This window comes from Tenrec ecaudatus, chromosome 7 (assembly GCF_050624435.1).
Source record: "Tenrec ecaudatus isolate mTenEca1 chromosome 7, mTenEca1.hap1, whole genome shotgun sequence".
Taxonomy (NCBI): Eukaryota; Metazoa; Chordata; class Mammalia; order Afrosoricida; family Tenrecidae; genus Tenrec; species Tenrec ecaudatus.
In genome coordinates, this window is record NC_134536.1 from 32,202,888 (window position 1) to 32,219,358 (window position 16,471).

A 16,471-nucleotide genomic window follows, 5' to 3' on the forward strand; every position below is an offset into this window, starting at 1 on the left:
CTAAGATGGCACCCAATGACCTCCCGCTTCTTCTATTCACATCTCTGTTAGTCCCACCCACATTAGACCAGGCTAGGTCAGGGTCGTTTGCCATTTTTTTGAGACTAGTCTATAAAAGACAAAGCTTTCCATCTTGGGTTTATTCTAGGGCTGGGGGTGGGGGTGGAAAAAGACTAGATTTCAAAATAATTTATGGAGATACACTTATTAAGTCCTAAACAGGCCAAACAAGACAAAAACACATCATTAGGAAGAGGAGACCATCAATCAGCATGAGGCCACAATGGCGTCCAAGGCTTTGCAGAAACAAGGCTCTTCAATAGGACATGAGAGTCTAAGAGAAACCGTCGCCAACAACAACAGGCTTGATTGGCAGCAGATCAATACATGACAGTAGCAGTCAAGGGGCTATGATGGGGACCCATATACATTCCAGAGAGAAAATCTCACAAGACTGGTCAGGGCCTTCCAACCAAGGCAGTCAGGGTTTGACTTATGACCATGCAGACTCTAGTATGCCACATTCCATCAAAGACCTACCCGGGCAAGTCCCTAAGGGCTAGGCTGCCCTTTGATGGACTGGCTAGGGGAGTGGTGGTAATCCACTTTCCTATACACTCAGCCTGAGGGCCGAGCTGTTCATATTACTGGTCAATGGTCAGAAAGAACTCAGAAGATGAATCTACATGGAGACACAAAGACGCAGGGAGGGCTTTCGCGGAAAACCGTAGCCGTCCACAAAGGTAGCGCTCAGAATCTGAGCTCTATTACAGGCTGGCTCTCTAGGATTGCTGTCTGGGGGGAGCCATACTGTGAGCCCAGCCAGTGAGTCACCCCTGGTGAATGCTTGCAGCCAACAAGCACGAGTGACTTGGGGACTGACTTTTCAGCCCCAGATCACTGCAGTCCCAGCGGACCGCTAACTGCGACCTCATGAGAGACCCTGAGGTCGAACCACCCAGCTGTGCTGCTCCTCCACCCCAACCCACAGGAACTGACAGGTAGTAAATGCTTGTGCCTTTCGACCGCCAAGCTCGAGGCTGATCTGCTAAGCAAGCAGGAATCGATTGCTCATACACCTCTCCACAGCAAGGAATCCTTCCACGCCCAAATGAATAGTTCTATCTCAGTCGTTCAACTGAGTCTTCCACAGCAGAGCCTTTCTAAATGGGGACGTTAAGAAATAGCCTTGCAAAGGGCATTTATAGACATCTAAATACAGGCATGTGCATATGTAAATGTATTTATCTATGATGATGGGTAAATAGATCTATGTACATATATTCACAGGTTTAGTATTAGGGAAACATGGATATTGGGCCCCTACTCAAGTGCTCCCTCAATACAAGAACACTTTGTTCTAATAATCGGCATTCTGAGATGCTCACCTTCCCGACACGATCACTGAAGACAAAACAGGTGCATAAGCAAATGTGGTGAAGAAAGTTGATGGTACCCAGATTTCAAAAGATAAAACATCTGGGGTCTGAAAGGCTTGAAGATAAACAAGTGGTCATCTAGCTGAGAAGCAACAAAGACCACATGGAGGAAGCACACCAGCCGGGATCAGGTATCAGACATCAAAGAACCAAAACAAAAAATCATGTCAATGTGAATGGGGGGTGGGGGGTGGGCGGAGTGCGGCGTGGAGGTCCAAAGCCCATCTGTAGGCAATTAGACATCCCCTTAAGAAGAAGGGTCTCGGGGAAGAGACAAGCCAGGCAGGGTGCAATATAGCACTGATGAAACATACAACTTTCCTCTAGTTCTTTAATGCTTCCTCACCCCAACTATCATGACCCAAATTCTACCTTACAAATCTGACTAGACCAGAGCATGTACATGGGTACAGATAAGAGCTGGAAACACAGGGAATCTAGAACAGATAAACCCCTCAGGACCAATATTGAGAGTAGCCATAACAGGAGAGTAAGGGAAAGGTGGGGGAGAAGGGGGGAAACGATTACAATGACCTACCTATATCCCCCTCCCAGGGGATGGACAACAGAGAAGGGGGTAAAGGGAGACATTGGACATGCAAGACATGGGAAAATAATAATTTATAAAACATCAAGGATTCGGGAGGAAGGGAGAGGGAGGGAAAAAATGACAAGCTGATACTAAGGGCTCAAGTAGTAAGAAAATGTTTTTAAAATGATGATGGCAAAAAATGTACACAAGTGCTTGACACAATGGATGGATTGTCATAAGAGTTGTTCGAGCCCCCAATAAAATGATTTTTTTAAAAAAGAAAGCCTTGGAAATTTACTCATACATACTTCTCTAAATGTTTGAGGCGTCCTGGTGGCATCATGGGTTATGTGTTGGGCTGCTAAGTTCAAGATCAGCAGTTCAAACCCACCAGTCACTGTGGGAGAAAGATGAGGCTTTTTACTCTGGCAAAGAATTTTCGCCTCAGAAACCCACAGTGGTTCTCCCCTGCCCTGTAGGGTTGCTATGAGTTGGAATCAAATCAATGGCAGGGTTGTATTCTAAGTGCTTCGGGGAGGGGGCGGCATGGAGAAATCCTAGGCAGGAACTGTTGGAATAAAAGGTAATTTTTCATCGTGACAATTGTCAAAGAGCCTTCCAGAAGTATGTAACAGGTCTATCATAACAAATATTAGATATCAGCAGTATTCAAAATGGCTGCCAAACTGATAGGCAAAAAATGGCCTGTGGTTTGTGTTTGCGTATATTGTGTTATCAATGAGGCCTACTGTGACTGAGCATCTTTCTGAAGTGAACGGAACGCTCACATTTCCATGTGTCTACTGACATCTTCCTCCTGCTTTTATGCTTGGCCTTTTTAACGTGAGGTTTGAGCTCCTTATACTTTCTGCGTTATTAGCCTTTTGGTATATATCCTCTCAATATGCAGTTTTCACTGTGCTGATGTTGTGTTTTGCTATTTTAATTTTCTATGTTGTTGACCTTTTTGTTTGGTCATTTCACGTGAATTATAAGTGGGGTCAAGCCGAGAGCGGGTCACTCAGGCACATGGACTAGAGTGAGCAGAGATAAATTGAAAGCCTCTATTATCTGTATGGGAATTTGTGATCTGTTAAGCATTGAACTGCTAACCATAAACCCAACTACTCCACAGGTGTAAGATGAGGCCTTCTGCTCTTGACAAGACTGACCGCCCCCAAAACCCTAGATGGGTTGCCATGAGCCGAAACCGACTGGATCGTGATGGGTTTGGCTTTGAGTGTTGGCACACGAAGTGGGCGACATGTGGGGAGATGCTATGCTCTTTAGTAGAGGCAGGGATGAGAGCCCAGGCAAGCTGGGCTGCCTGGTTAGTAAGCTCGGCCGTTCCCCTGCGGGCTAGTGCAATCAGAGGGCATGTCCCATCAGCCTCCGGAAGCTGCGCTGAAGGCTCAGAGAACACAGAACCAGAAACAGACACACCGTGTAGGCAGCTGCTGCAACCATCAAAAGAGAAGCTATGATACGTGAGCTGGGACAGTGGGGTAGGGGTGGCGGGGACTGAAGGGAAGAGTCGGGATGGAGACGTCTTTGGGGAGTAAAGAGGATGGGTGGCAGTGATCTCTTCAGTGTGTGTGGAATAGGATGACCAGGGCTGGGAAGGAACACGGATGACACTTTGGTCTTCAGTGACGGGTCTGAGTGCACTGGCAACACGAACACGCAGGGGGAGAAGCAGATTTCATGAACGAGGCCGATTAGAAGGTCAAGAGGACAAAGGCACGTGGGAGACCCAGGGAAAAGGCACAGGATCCAGATTTGGTAATATTCGTTATATGAGCATCGATGCAAATAAACACAAGTGGATTAGCTCATCCCAGGCGAGACCTGGTAAGTATGGAATTCTGGAGAGCTCAGTTTTGGAAGAGCTAGACGACAGTTAAGATACACAGTTCTGAAGTGCCACATGCTCTCAGCCTGGACCATGTGGAGAGGATGGCCCTGGGCAGGATTACTGAGGCCGGACCAGCTTCTTAGTTCTTTAGACTTGTGAACTTGCTGTCAGTTCACTCAGGAATGATCAGATTTCACCCATCAGAAAGTTCTAAGTCTTGGCTATTTCTCACTGGGCCAATTCCTGTCATTCCTAGGGAAAGGAGACCATGTGGCTATGGGTTTGGATCCAGTTACACCAGACTTCAAATTCCAACTCCATTACTTTCGGCTGCTGTAACTCTGGAGAACCCTGGCGTCCTTGTACAGGAGTCTTCTCTTCCTCACAGAGAAGTTTCACAGCTGAAAAGGGATTGCAGATATAAAACCTCTCATACCGTGTCCAGACACCACGGAAGATGCTGAGCGACTGGGACCTTCATTCAGTCTTTGATGCTGTTCTTTCACTGGGTTTTGGAAGAACCTGGGGTTGACGACAAGAAAATGACGAGCACACCAGCCCTACAGGGTGAAGCGGAGCTACTCCCGAGGCTTCCTGACATGGAAAGTCTGTAGGGGAGCAGGCAGCCGCACTTCCCTCCCACGGAGTGGCTGGTAGGTTTGAACTGACCTTGTGGTTCCCAGTCTCATGAGTAAACAGCTAAACCACCAGGTCTCTTTGAAGAGTCTGGTAGAGGGATGACAAAGGACAATTCCTCCCAATCTGGAGAGAATGACAGTCTCCTCTAAAATCCAAAAGCTGCCGACCTTGTGAGGTCCCAAGAATACTAAAGTCTTCCAAATTCTCTTCTAGGGAAGTCCAGCTTTTCTGTCTACTTTTCCAATAGAAAAAAACAACTTGTCTAGAGAGAAAACTGCAGGGAACAAAGTAGATAAGCATTCACCAACACTCTTTCATATTGCCAGACAACAGGAACTGGAGTGGAGAAGTATTCTGAAGTCAGTATTATACAAGTCTACCATGTCTGAATGAGGTAAAAATCAAACAAGGGAGAAATTAAAGCTATGTGTTTGTTTCAAAGGCTACTTAGCAGATTATTTTGCTGGTGAAATCACTTGTATTCTAAATGGGAAATATATTCATCTGATGAACCAGTGTCAACTTGGTTGGGCTGTGATTCTCAGTGGATAGGCAGTGATATCTCAATACTGCAAATTGAGGCTTGAATTTTTTTTCTTGAATTCTTTAGGGTTCTTTCTTTTGGGTTTTCTATCTCTAGGGTGGGATGTAAGACACTCAGGAAAGTTACCCTAGAGCAGGGGTCCTCAAACTTTTTAAACAGGGGGCCAAGTTCACTGTCCCTCAGACCCGTTGGAGGGCCGGACTATAGCTGGAAAAACAAAACTAGGAACAAATTCCTATGCATACTGCACATATCTTATTTTGAAGTAAAAAATCAAATGGGCAAAAAAACACCCGGCGGGCCGGATAAATGTCCTCGGCGGTCTGCATGTGGCGCGCGGGTCCGTAGTTTGAAGACGCCTGCCCTAGCGTGTGACCTGCATCACTATTTCCCTTACTAGGGAGAAAAGGCAGGGCAGCCAGCAGGGGGGTATCTTCTGACACCACGAAGAGCCAGGCACTGAGCACATCCTTTGGACCCAGGGCCCTAGTGTGGATTGTACCGCCAGGAAAGAAAAGCTGGGAGTGGGCATCCTTAGACTCGGGGCTTGGTGCTGAGAATGTTTGAGACCCAGAGGAAGACGGCTGCTAGGCCACCTGAAGCTAACGGAGGAGCAGAATCTTGAGAGACATGGCCCTTCCACCAGAGTCAGCAATAGAAAGCCTTCCCGTCCAGCTGACACCAGAATTTGAACTTCTGGCCTCCTGAACTGTGAGGAAATGAAAGTCTCGGTGGAGCCGCCCACTTTGGGTATTTCTGTTACAGCAGCCCTGGGTAAATAAGACCGTTTGTAACTGTCAGTTACATTGTGACTACGATTCACACTGGGTAATTTTTAAGGTGGATCAGAAATTCTGATAGAGAACACTCACAGTAGATCCAGTTTTTCTTGGCCCGCATGTTGGTGGGCACCATCACGTCCTAGGGAGGAAAGCAACACAAGCAGCCAGCTCTACGAAATGGCATCCTGTCACCGCTCGAAGAAAGCGCTGACTCCTTACGTCACCAACATTCACTTACGAGGTTGCAGTGTCTTTTTATTGTGAGTTGTAATTTAATATCTCTACATAATATCATTCCACATTTCAATTACATCAAGTAGAATGTCCAGTTGCTACCACAATCCGTTTCCAAACATGCCGTTTCTCCACGGACCCCTTGACATTGTCTGCGCCACTGTACCCTGCTTCCCCGAAACCATTTTCCACTTGCTGTCCCTATAGGTTCATCAATCCTGGGTTTCAGACTGAAAAATGGAAAACCATTTAACATAACTGACCTCCACCGACACAACACCTCTGAGATACCTTCTACTATGAACGAACAAAACAATACAAACCAAAATTACAGAACATTTTGGAAAGCAGACCAGATCTAGCCCACGTCAGAGGGGATCTACTGACCAAGCTGTAACTGTTCAAGTCACAGTTGTGTCTTTGACTTCTCCACTCCTCTCTCCAAGCCCTATTCAGTGATCACTTCCATCCCTCCCCTCAAGTTCCCATGGGGGGCGTTCCCTGGAGGCTTATTTCCTATGACTTATTTCATAAATGACTCTTGGGCTCCCACTGCCATCCATCGCTTTCTGCACATCAGTTTATCACAATTTAGGCTCTGATACTGGCCCTTCCTTCAAGAATACTGGAATATGGATTCCAATCCTTCAGTGACTGATGATAGAGCACTTCTTCCACGTGGACTTAGTTGACATCTCCCCTTAGATGGCTGCTTGTTTGGAGACAAGTCTTTAAGATCCCAGATGCTACTTTATCTGACAGGCGGGCACCATCTAAATTCTTTGCCACATTTTGCTATAGTGCCCGTAGCTTGTGTTCCCTACCTGAAGGCAAGTTTGCAGCTGGACCATGAGCTTTCACTGAACTAATTGTTCTTAAGGTAGAGCTAGGATTTAGTCGGAGCCCAAAACCCATTCCACACTGTGTCTTCTTATTGGGCCTCTCAAAAACAATGTATATTGAGCTAAGGGCCAAAAGATTTTCATTTTTTTGGAGTCATTTATTCACTCCACAAAAGCTTAGCCTGGGATCAGAGTGCAGTCATCACCCTCTGCTCATGGGCACTGGACTGTGCATCTAGGCGGACTTTCTAGTTAGGCAGACAAAAATTTGGGGAGCATATCTTCCGCCCTGCCAGCAGATGGTTCATAGGACTTTGTGTACATTTCAAGTCCCATTTTTGTTTCTTCTTTATGTATTCTTTTGCTCCACTCTTTATCGTAATTTGTTTTGAGTTTTGTAAGCTATTTTTTCTGGAAAGGGAGGAAATATAAAAATTAAGATACTACACATATCTTTTAACTTACTTTTACTCTGATTTTTATGTTTATTTTGTTCTTTAATAATTCTCAGGGAGCGGGGAAGGAGTGGGGGAAGGGGAAAAAATTCTCAACAACTTGTTAAAATCAGTTTCTGTCATTTGGCAACATTTTATCTTGATGCTACATAAAAGTACTAAGTTACACAAAATTGCTTGTTTTACTAATTTTTCTCCTTTTCCCTTCTTTTTTTCATAAGCACCTAGAAATGCGCCCAGGGCCCTCAGGGGGCAGCCGGAGCTTTATTCAGCTAGCTTCGCGGGCCATTGTTGGAAACATTTATAGGTTTTGGTTCATGAACATTTTTTTAAAACTTGTTACTAGAAATTTAGGAAAAAAGAAATGAAAGGGCATGCGTACAATACCAATATTACAAGGGTAAGCTCTGCTTACAACATTCTGCATCTTTAACATCTTAGAGAGAATCTCGTTTGTTCTTTGTGTAGACACTTTTGGAGGTTCATAATATAACTGCTGAGGACAAGAGTAAATCAAATCTGTATTAAATCCCTGATGCTGAACCATACATATATTTATGTTATATATCACAGCATGTTTGCATATTATTATATTGTAGCATATTAGGGGAAAAACAATCTTTTGAGGCTGTCATAAAATGATAAGTAATCAGGAAATGCAGTTTATTTTGTTTTTTCTACCAATGACATTTGATTATATTTTACATTAAAAATGAAATATACCACTATCAAAATAATGCATAATTTCCCATATTTTAAACTATTTTACAATATAGAGGTTACATGTTAGTAGGTATTATAAGATGTACCCTAACATCAATTATTCCTTAAGATTTTAGGAAATATGGCTTAAATAGTACACTAAAGTCTCTATCCGTTGCCTCAAAACAGATTCTAGGATACATTTTTGCAAATTTAAATCTGATTAACATAGAAAATCATAAGGTCTCTGTTACAACAGGCAATTATTTCCTGCCGGGCAGTTCTCCAGTCTGGCCTGGGCTTCTCACGGCGGAGGAGCAGCAGCGAGACAGGCAGGATCATATATCTTTATCGTTTCATCCCAAGCACAGTCAGCCACCTAAAGCAAAGACAAGACAAGCAGGATCATCGAGATGCACACACATTCAAGTGCAGCACGGCCTCCATCCGTTCGAGGGGAGTAGACAATCCGCTAGTTGACATCTTTGTAACCAGGAAGAACGCAGGCACACATTTTGGGTAAGAGCTTTCCCTTTTTAAATTACATACATCTCTGGAATGGTTCTTGACCGAAGCTGTCTACAGCTTCTCCACTACCATCCACTCCCGTGGTGCTGACGGTCAAGTCTCACTCACAGAAACACCATCGGACAGGGCCGAGCTGTCCTGGAGGGTCTACAGGCTGGAATCTCTATGGGAGCAGACTGCCGCCAAGTTCTCCTGTGGAGCAGCGGCTGGATTGGAGCAATCCACCTAATTAGCAGCCGAGAGCTCCTCCCACCCTTCCCCGGCTAGCAGCCACAGGGACATCCTTTCCTACTTCCAGAAATAACTACTGCAACGATGCATTCCCAGACTGTGAACTAAGACCCGATGCTGCTAGAGATATTGGAGGGAGGGGGAGAAAATGGGTGCAGCTTTGCCCCCAAAGGACCGCTCGTGAGCACAGGTGTGGAACGTGCGCCAACAGAGAAACGCAGAGGCTGGACTAGGGTTCCCGTGTGTGGAGAGAGCCAGAACACCTCAGCAATGTGGTGGCCTGCGTGCAGGCCCGTGTCGGCGACAAGACTAAAAAACATACAAAGACATAACAGGGAATATGGCCCTGGTGTTCAGGAACTGTGGGCTAAAAAGAAAACTCAGCAGGCGTGTGTGGCAATGTCTCCTGACCAGGGATTGATATATACCTCTACTGTAGGGCACTCCTTGGACTAACCTCCCACCAGGACTAAATATACAGCATTTGCCCAGGAACGCCGCTCAGAAGGCGGGAAGGGGCAGGGAAGGCAGCAAATGGAAATGGGAAGCACCGGGCGGAGTGAGCAGAGCTGTGACGTGGTGGGTGTTGCTGTCAGATGCCGTGAGACAGAATGCATGCGACGTATGAATGGTGAGCTAGCTGGTTCGGGAAACATTCACCCAAATCCCAATAAACAGGTTAAAATGTTCCCTATATACTCGTACACAGGAGCCCCTGGGTCAAGTCAACAGTTCAGTGCTCCACTACTGACCAGTGATTGGCGATTCAAACCCACCCAAAGGCGCCTCAAAGCAGCCTCCTAAGAACAGGTCCACTGGACATAACAGACTCAGAGGAAGTGAACGACAGGGCAAACAATTAAAGCGATATTCAACATTCCACTTACAGTAACATTAAATCACACAATATTCAGCAGTAAATTTATCACAAGATATGTAAAATGTCCACACTAAAACCAAAAAAGAGTGCAGAGAGATATTTAAGAACTCCTCCATAAATGTAAGATACACCATGTTCATGAGTTGGAACACAATTACCATAATTAAGATGTTAATTCTTCCCTAAATCGTTTATAAGTAATTCAGAGCTCCATGAAGTTTTAAAAAATAGAAATAGACAAGGAAACTTAAAAATGTATGTCTGAATGCAGAGAATCTTGAATAGCTAAAATAATCATTAAACACGCACACATACACACACACAAACACAGCACAGCAAAATTAGGATATTGAATGTTTCCTAAGTTCATGACTTTATCATAACACTATAAAACTCAAGGTAGCACAGTGTTAGCATAAGGATACACAAGTAGATGAAGGAACTGAACTGATATCTGGAATAGACCTACATTAGACAACAAATTTTCAACAAAGGTACTAATGCAATTCAATGAGGGAAAGAAAGGTCTTCTCAGCTGATCTTTGATAAGGGCCCAAAAATATCAAATGGGAAGCAGATGTCCTCTTTAACAAGTGGTGCTGGAAAAAATGGATATTATTAACATGCAGAAAAATGAAGCAAGACCCTTATCTCACTCCATGCACAAGAATAAACTCAAGGTGGATCACAGACCTTGAAGTTAAACCCCAAACTATTAGGGCCATCAATGAGGGAATTGGGACCAACTTGAGAACTTTGGCGCAGGGAATACACAGGCTATCAGAAATAGGGAACGACACACACACAGAGGAGGCACAAATTGACAAATGGGATATACTGAAGATAAAACACTTGTGTACATCTAAAGAATTCACCAAGAGAGTAATAAGAGAGTCCACAGACTGGGAAAACATCTTTAGCAATGACACATCAGACAAAGGCCTTATTACTAAAATCTACAATATTCTGCTAGCTTCCAAAAAGAAAAAAAAATAACAGCCCACTTGAGAGGTGGGCAAAGGACTTGAACAGAAGTTTCACAGGGGCAGAAATCCGAATGGCCAACAAACATATGAGAAAATGTTCCCTATCTTTAGCCATAAGAGAAATGCAAATTAAAACAACAATGAGGTACCACCTGACACCCTCAAAGGTAGCCCAATTCAAAAAATCAGAAAGCAGCAAGTGTTGGAGGGGCTGTGGGGAGATAGGAACTCTCATCCACTGCTGGTGGGCCTGTAAGTATGTACAGCCACTATGGAAATCAATCTGGCGATACCTAAAACAGATGGAAATAGAGTTACCATATGACCCAGCAATCCCCCTACTGGGCATATACCCAGAAGAGGCAAGAAACAAACCAAGGCCAGACATCTGTGATCCAATGTTCACTGCAGCACAGTTCACAATTGCAAGGAGCTGGAAACAACCCAAATTTCTATCAACTGATGATTGGATTAAAAAACTGTGGTATATACAAACAATGGAGTACTACGCATCACTAAAAAGCAGTGATGAACGTATGAGGCACATAGCAGCATGGGAAGAACTGGAGGAAATCATGCTAAGCGAGGTAAGTCAGGCACAAAAGGACAAGCACAACATGAGCTCGCTGAGGTAAGTATTTTTAAAAAGTCCAAAAGGGGCATAGGGAAAAAGCTACTGTATACAAACATTTCTGGGGTGAAGACTGTGTAGTATGGCAGAGACCAGACCAAAACCAGGGATGCACATGGTAGACAACAGTGGAGGAGGTGGGGAAAGGAAAATAAAAGGATGAATATAAGGAAGAAAAGGGGAGCGGGGGCATGGGGCACTAACCCACCCAAGGGGAGGGTATTGTTTATATCTCCACAGGGAAAGTGGGACCAGACTTCAACCCAGTGCCGCAAAGTGTGAATGCAACATCACAGCGTGGAGTAGGGAACCAGTGGAGAGGTCTGGGAGGCTGGCCCCAGCACCAAAAATTAAGTGGATTCCTGCCCCATCCCCGAGAAGAATTTGTTTCAACGGACGATATTGATTCTACAGTTCCGGGAGAGGGGCATATCTGATCAGAGCACACAGGAGCAGATGAAGGGGGAGGAGGAGAGAGTGGAGTACAGCCTGGCCCACCAGGCCATGAGGATGATGTTCCTGATTAGAGCAGCCAGTCCACAGAGAGGACAACATGGCTGGCCCCACTATAAGACATGATGCCCTTCAGTGACAAATGGTGCTACAGGGGACAGCACCGGAGACACAGTGTGCAAATTGCACCTGACCAGATCCCACCACATGGGGGCAAGGCACTGGGGGAGTGCAGCGGAACAACAAAGGAATGGAGCGGTGGGGTTCCCGAGGAATGCTGAAACTGGACTTTGGGGCCAGGGCAGGGTGCCCCAACAGACTGGACTGGAGGGCACTCCTAAGGGCCAACAAATGATCCTTGAACTAACTACAAGCTTTTCTTTCTTGATGTGTTTTGTTTTGTTCTTTGTCAGTGGTTTGTTGTTGATGTTTTGTTGTATACTGCTGTTTTGTTTTCCTCTGTCTTCTTTTTGTGCATGTTATTATCTCCACAGGTCTGTCTAAATAAGACAGGCTGGATGAACAATCTGGAGAAAAAAACAATGGGACCGACAGTTCAAGGGGGACTTGGGATAGGGGGCGGTGGGGGTAAGAAAGTGGTGTTAACTAACTCAGGGACAAGGGAACAACATGGGATCCAAATTGGTGGTGAGGGGGAAGTGGCAGGCCTGGTAGGGAATGATCAAGGGTAAAGTTACGTAAAGAAGAGGTATAGCTGTAACCCAGGTGGGGACAGAGCATGATAGTGGGGCAGGAGGAAAGTCAAGGGAAATAGAGGAAAGAGGTAGGAGGCAAAGGGCATTTATAGAGGTCTAGAGAAAGACATGCACATGCAAATATATATATATATGAGGATGGGGAAATAGATCTATGTGCCTATATTTATAGGTTTAGCATTAAGGTGGCGGAAGGACCTTGGGCCTCTAATCAAGCACTCCCTCAATGCATGAATACTTTCTTCTATTAAATTGGCATTCTATGATGCTCACTCTCCCGACACAACTGCTGAAGCCAAAGCAGATGAACAAGTAAATGTGGTGAAGAAAGCTGATGGTACCGGCTATCAAAAGAGATAGTGTCTGGGGTCTTAAAGGCTTGAAGATAAACAAGTGGCCATCTAGCTCAGAAGCAACAAAGCCCACATGGAAGAACACACCAGCCTGTGTGATCACGTGGTCCCGAAGGGATCAGTTATCAGGCAGCAAAGAACAAAAAATCATATCATTGCTGCACACCTCCATGATACGATCGCCGAGGACAAACGGGTGCATAAGCAAATGTGGCGAAGAAAGTTGATGGTGCCTGGCTATCGAAAGAGATAGTGTCTGGGGTCTTAAAGGCTTGAAGGTGAACAAGCGGCCATCTAGCTCAGAAGCAACAAAGCCCACATGGAAGAAGCACATCAGCTGGTGCGATCACGAGGTGCCAAAGGGATCAGGTATAAGGCATCATCCACAAAAAAAAAATACCATAGTGAATGAAGGAGGAAGTGCAGAGTGGAGACCCAAAGCCCATTTGTCGGCCACTGGAGATCCCCTCACAGAGGGGTCTAGGGGAGGAAATGAGTCAGTCAGGGTGCGATGTAGCACCGATGAAGAATACAGCTTTCCCCCAGATCCTGGATGCTTCCTCCCCCACAACTACCATGATCCGAATTCTACTTTGCAAGTCTGGATAGAGCAGAGGTTGTACACTGGTGCACATAGGAGCTGGAAGCAGAGGGAATCCAGGGTGGATGATATCTTCAGGACCAGGGGTGTGAGGAGCAATATTGGGAGAGTAGAGGGTGAGTGGGTTGGAAAGGGGGAACCGATTACAAGGATCTACATGTGACCTCCTCCATTGGGAACAGACAACAGAGAAGGGGGTGAAGGGAGACGCCGGATAGGGCAAGATATGACAAAATAATAATCTATTAATTATCAAGGGCTCATGAGGGAGGGGGCAGTGGGGAGGGAGGGTAAAAGAAAAAGAGGACCTGATGCGAAGGGCTTAAGTGGAGAGCAAATGCTTTGAAAATGATTAGGGCAAAGAATGTACAGATGTGCTTTATACAATTGATGTATATATATGTATGGATTGTGATAAGAGTTGTATGATCCCCTAATAAAATGTTTTTAATTAATTAATTAAAAGAAAGGTCTTCTAACAAATGGTAGAACAATTGGACATTGCTGTGAAAAAGTAAACACACCTCAACCCCAACCTCACATCACAGAGAAAAATTAATTTGCGATTAATACTATACCAAAATATGAGTTACCTTGACATAAAGACTTCTTCAGACATAGGCAGTAATAACCATAAAACATTGCATTAGTTGGACTGAATAAAAAAAATAAGATTTTTGTTCCTCATTAGACAGAACATAGATGTATTCAAGCCACACAGTAGGGGAAAGAAACATTCACAAAACATATGTTTGACAAAGAACTTGCATCTGTAATATATAATTACTATGATCAATAATAAAAAGACTCAGGTACAAATGGGGAAGAGATTTTAGCAGACAAGTGACAAATACACAGTATATGAATGACTAGTAACATGAAAAAGTGTTCAACATCACACAACAGGAAAATATACCACAGTGGGATACAACTCTACACACTCCAAACCAAACCAAACTCACTGGCACTGGGCCACTTGTGCCTCCGTCACACTATGGACACGGCACAACTGCCTGCATGGGCTTCTAAGGCTGTGTATTTTCCTGGAAGCAGAAAACCTCATCTTCCTCCCTAGAAGCAGCCGGTGTATTTGAACTGTTGACCTTGTGGTTACCAGCCCAAGCCCCACCAGGGCTCCTTACCAACAGGGGCTAAAATGAGAGACGGCACCAAATATTAGCAGGGGTGTGGAGCAGCAAGGTAACATAGTAATAATCACTTTGGAATGTTTCTAATAAAGGTAAACATACACATTTCTTTTGACTCAGTGATTCCACTCCCAGATGTTTATCCCAAAGAAATGCAGTCACATTTACAAAAAGATGTATTCAAGGATGTTCATAGCAACTTTATTCATGAGAGCACAGAATGGAAAAAAGCAAAGTGCCCATTGATGAAGGGAAATGTGCACAGCAGAACGCGGCTCGGCAGTGAGGCGGGGACTTATGAGGCGGGAAAACCAGTCTGAAACAAAACAGCACATATTGTGCATTCAAATAAATGCTAACACATATAATTTCTTAAACTAATCAAGAACTTCACTCACTGTCATTGAGTCCAGGCCTACTCACTGTGACCCTATAGAACACGGTAGAACTGCCCCCCCTGAATTTCCAAAACTGTAACTCTTTATAGGAGCAGAAAGCCCAGCTTCCTCCTGAGGAGCTGATGGTGGTTTTGAACTGCAGACCTTGGGGTTAACAGCTCAGCATGCAACCACTACGCCACCAGAGCTCCTCAGACTAATCAAAGATAGGAAAAATTAGAACAGTGGTATTTGGTGGGGCTTTTTTTTCCCAGCTGAAGGTAGGGATGGGGGAGGCAGAGACTAGGAAGGGACGCGAGGGAACTTTTTTGGAAGATGCAGATATTTTCTGTGGTTCCGCATATGGATGACAAGTCTATCTGTTTCAATGTACATAAATGACACCCTAAAAATAGTTAACACAGTGTGATGATAGTGATTGAAGGATAAGGAAGTAGAGAAAGCAGTTCAAGTATGTTCATTTCATTTTCTAATATGTGAACTTGGAAGATACTTGAACTGCTCTGCAATAAGAAGGAATGAGAAATACAGGCAGGGACGAGGGGATCAAGTAGGAGAGGTTTTGACCACAGGTTCTTGCACACTACTCTCCATCTTTGAAAGGCTGAAAGTTACAGAGGAACCCCCAAGTTGTGACAAGTCTAATTACTTAGCTGTCACTACTCTAAGAGGGGAAGAAAAGTGAAATTCATCAGAAGAGGTTAACTTCTTAGCACCCACTAACAATACTTGTCCATAGAATTCAAGCTGGAGCCTAGGGCAGCAGAGACCTCGGCGTCAAACGTCTTCATGTGAACAGCACAGAGCAGGCTCCCCAAGACGCAGCTTTCCCTACTTCATTCTCTCCTTGCACCGGCTCGCACACTCAGACTTGGGCCTGGTGTGCAAGCCTTCACACGTCCTCTTCTACCCCCCCCCATGCCACCCCCGCTCTGGTCTGCCTGACGATGGTTCCTGCCTTCTCAAGAGTCAACTGAAGACCTTTCAGGAGACTCTGATGACGATGAAGAGGGCCGGGGTCGGGGTGGGAACTGGGAGAGGGGAGGGGTGGGCTGAAAAAAAGAAAGGAGGGATTTACATGGAAAAAATATGTATATATAAATAAAAATTACTTCATAGTGGGGAAAAAGCCCTCCAGAATCCTTAGCCCGTAGATCTAAATATCGATCGGTCTGAGTGGCTAACAAAGGAGGAAATGTAGGACTGAAGTGGGCTTGGAGTCTTTCATGGCACACAGCAGGTCCATTTCAAACATAAGGAGAAAACCAGCTGTGGTGTGGTTCTCTCTGAATTCATTCACCCCATTGCCGGCAAGTCAGTCTGACATACAGCAACCCTGTCCAGGGTGCCTGAGACTGTCCATCTCTATGGGGACAAGCTGTACCTTTCTCCCAGGGTTTGAACCCGTCTCTGTGGTTCGGAGTCTAGGACCCACCCACAGCACCACCAGGGCCCCTTAGTACCTGTCAGACTGACTGTACTTATTTAGTGATACATGTGTCTGCTCGTTGAGAACAGGGGC

General features: G+C 45.0%; 1 protein-coding gene across 1 annotated transcript in view; it reads right to left on the minus strand.

The window, feature by feature from the left end:
• Positions 1-6,025: 6,025 nt before the first annotated feature.
• The window catches only part of PEX7 (peroxisomal biogenesis factor 7), an 87,853-nt gene continuing 77,407 nt past the window's right edge, over positions 6,026-16,471 (minus strand). Inside the window, exon 10 of the mRNA XM_075554483.1 lies at positions 6,026-8,403. Within this exon, the coding sequence (XP_075410598.1) occupies positions 8,329-8,403 (75 nt within the window). The 3' untranslated portion in view covers positions 6,026-8,328. The remainder of the gene's footprint in view (positions 8,404-16,471) is intronic.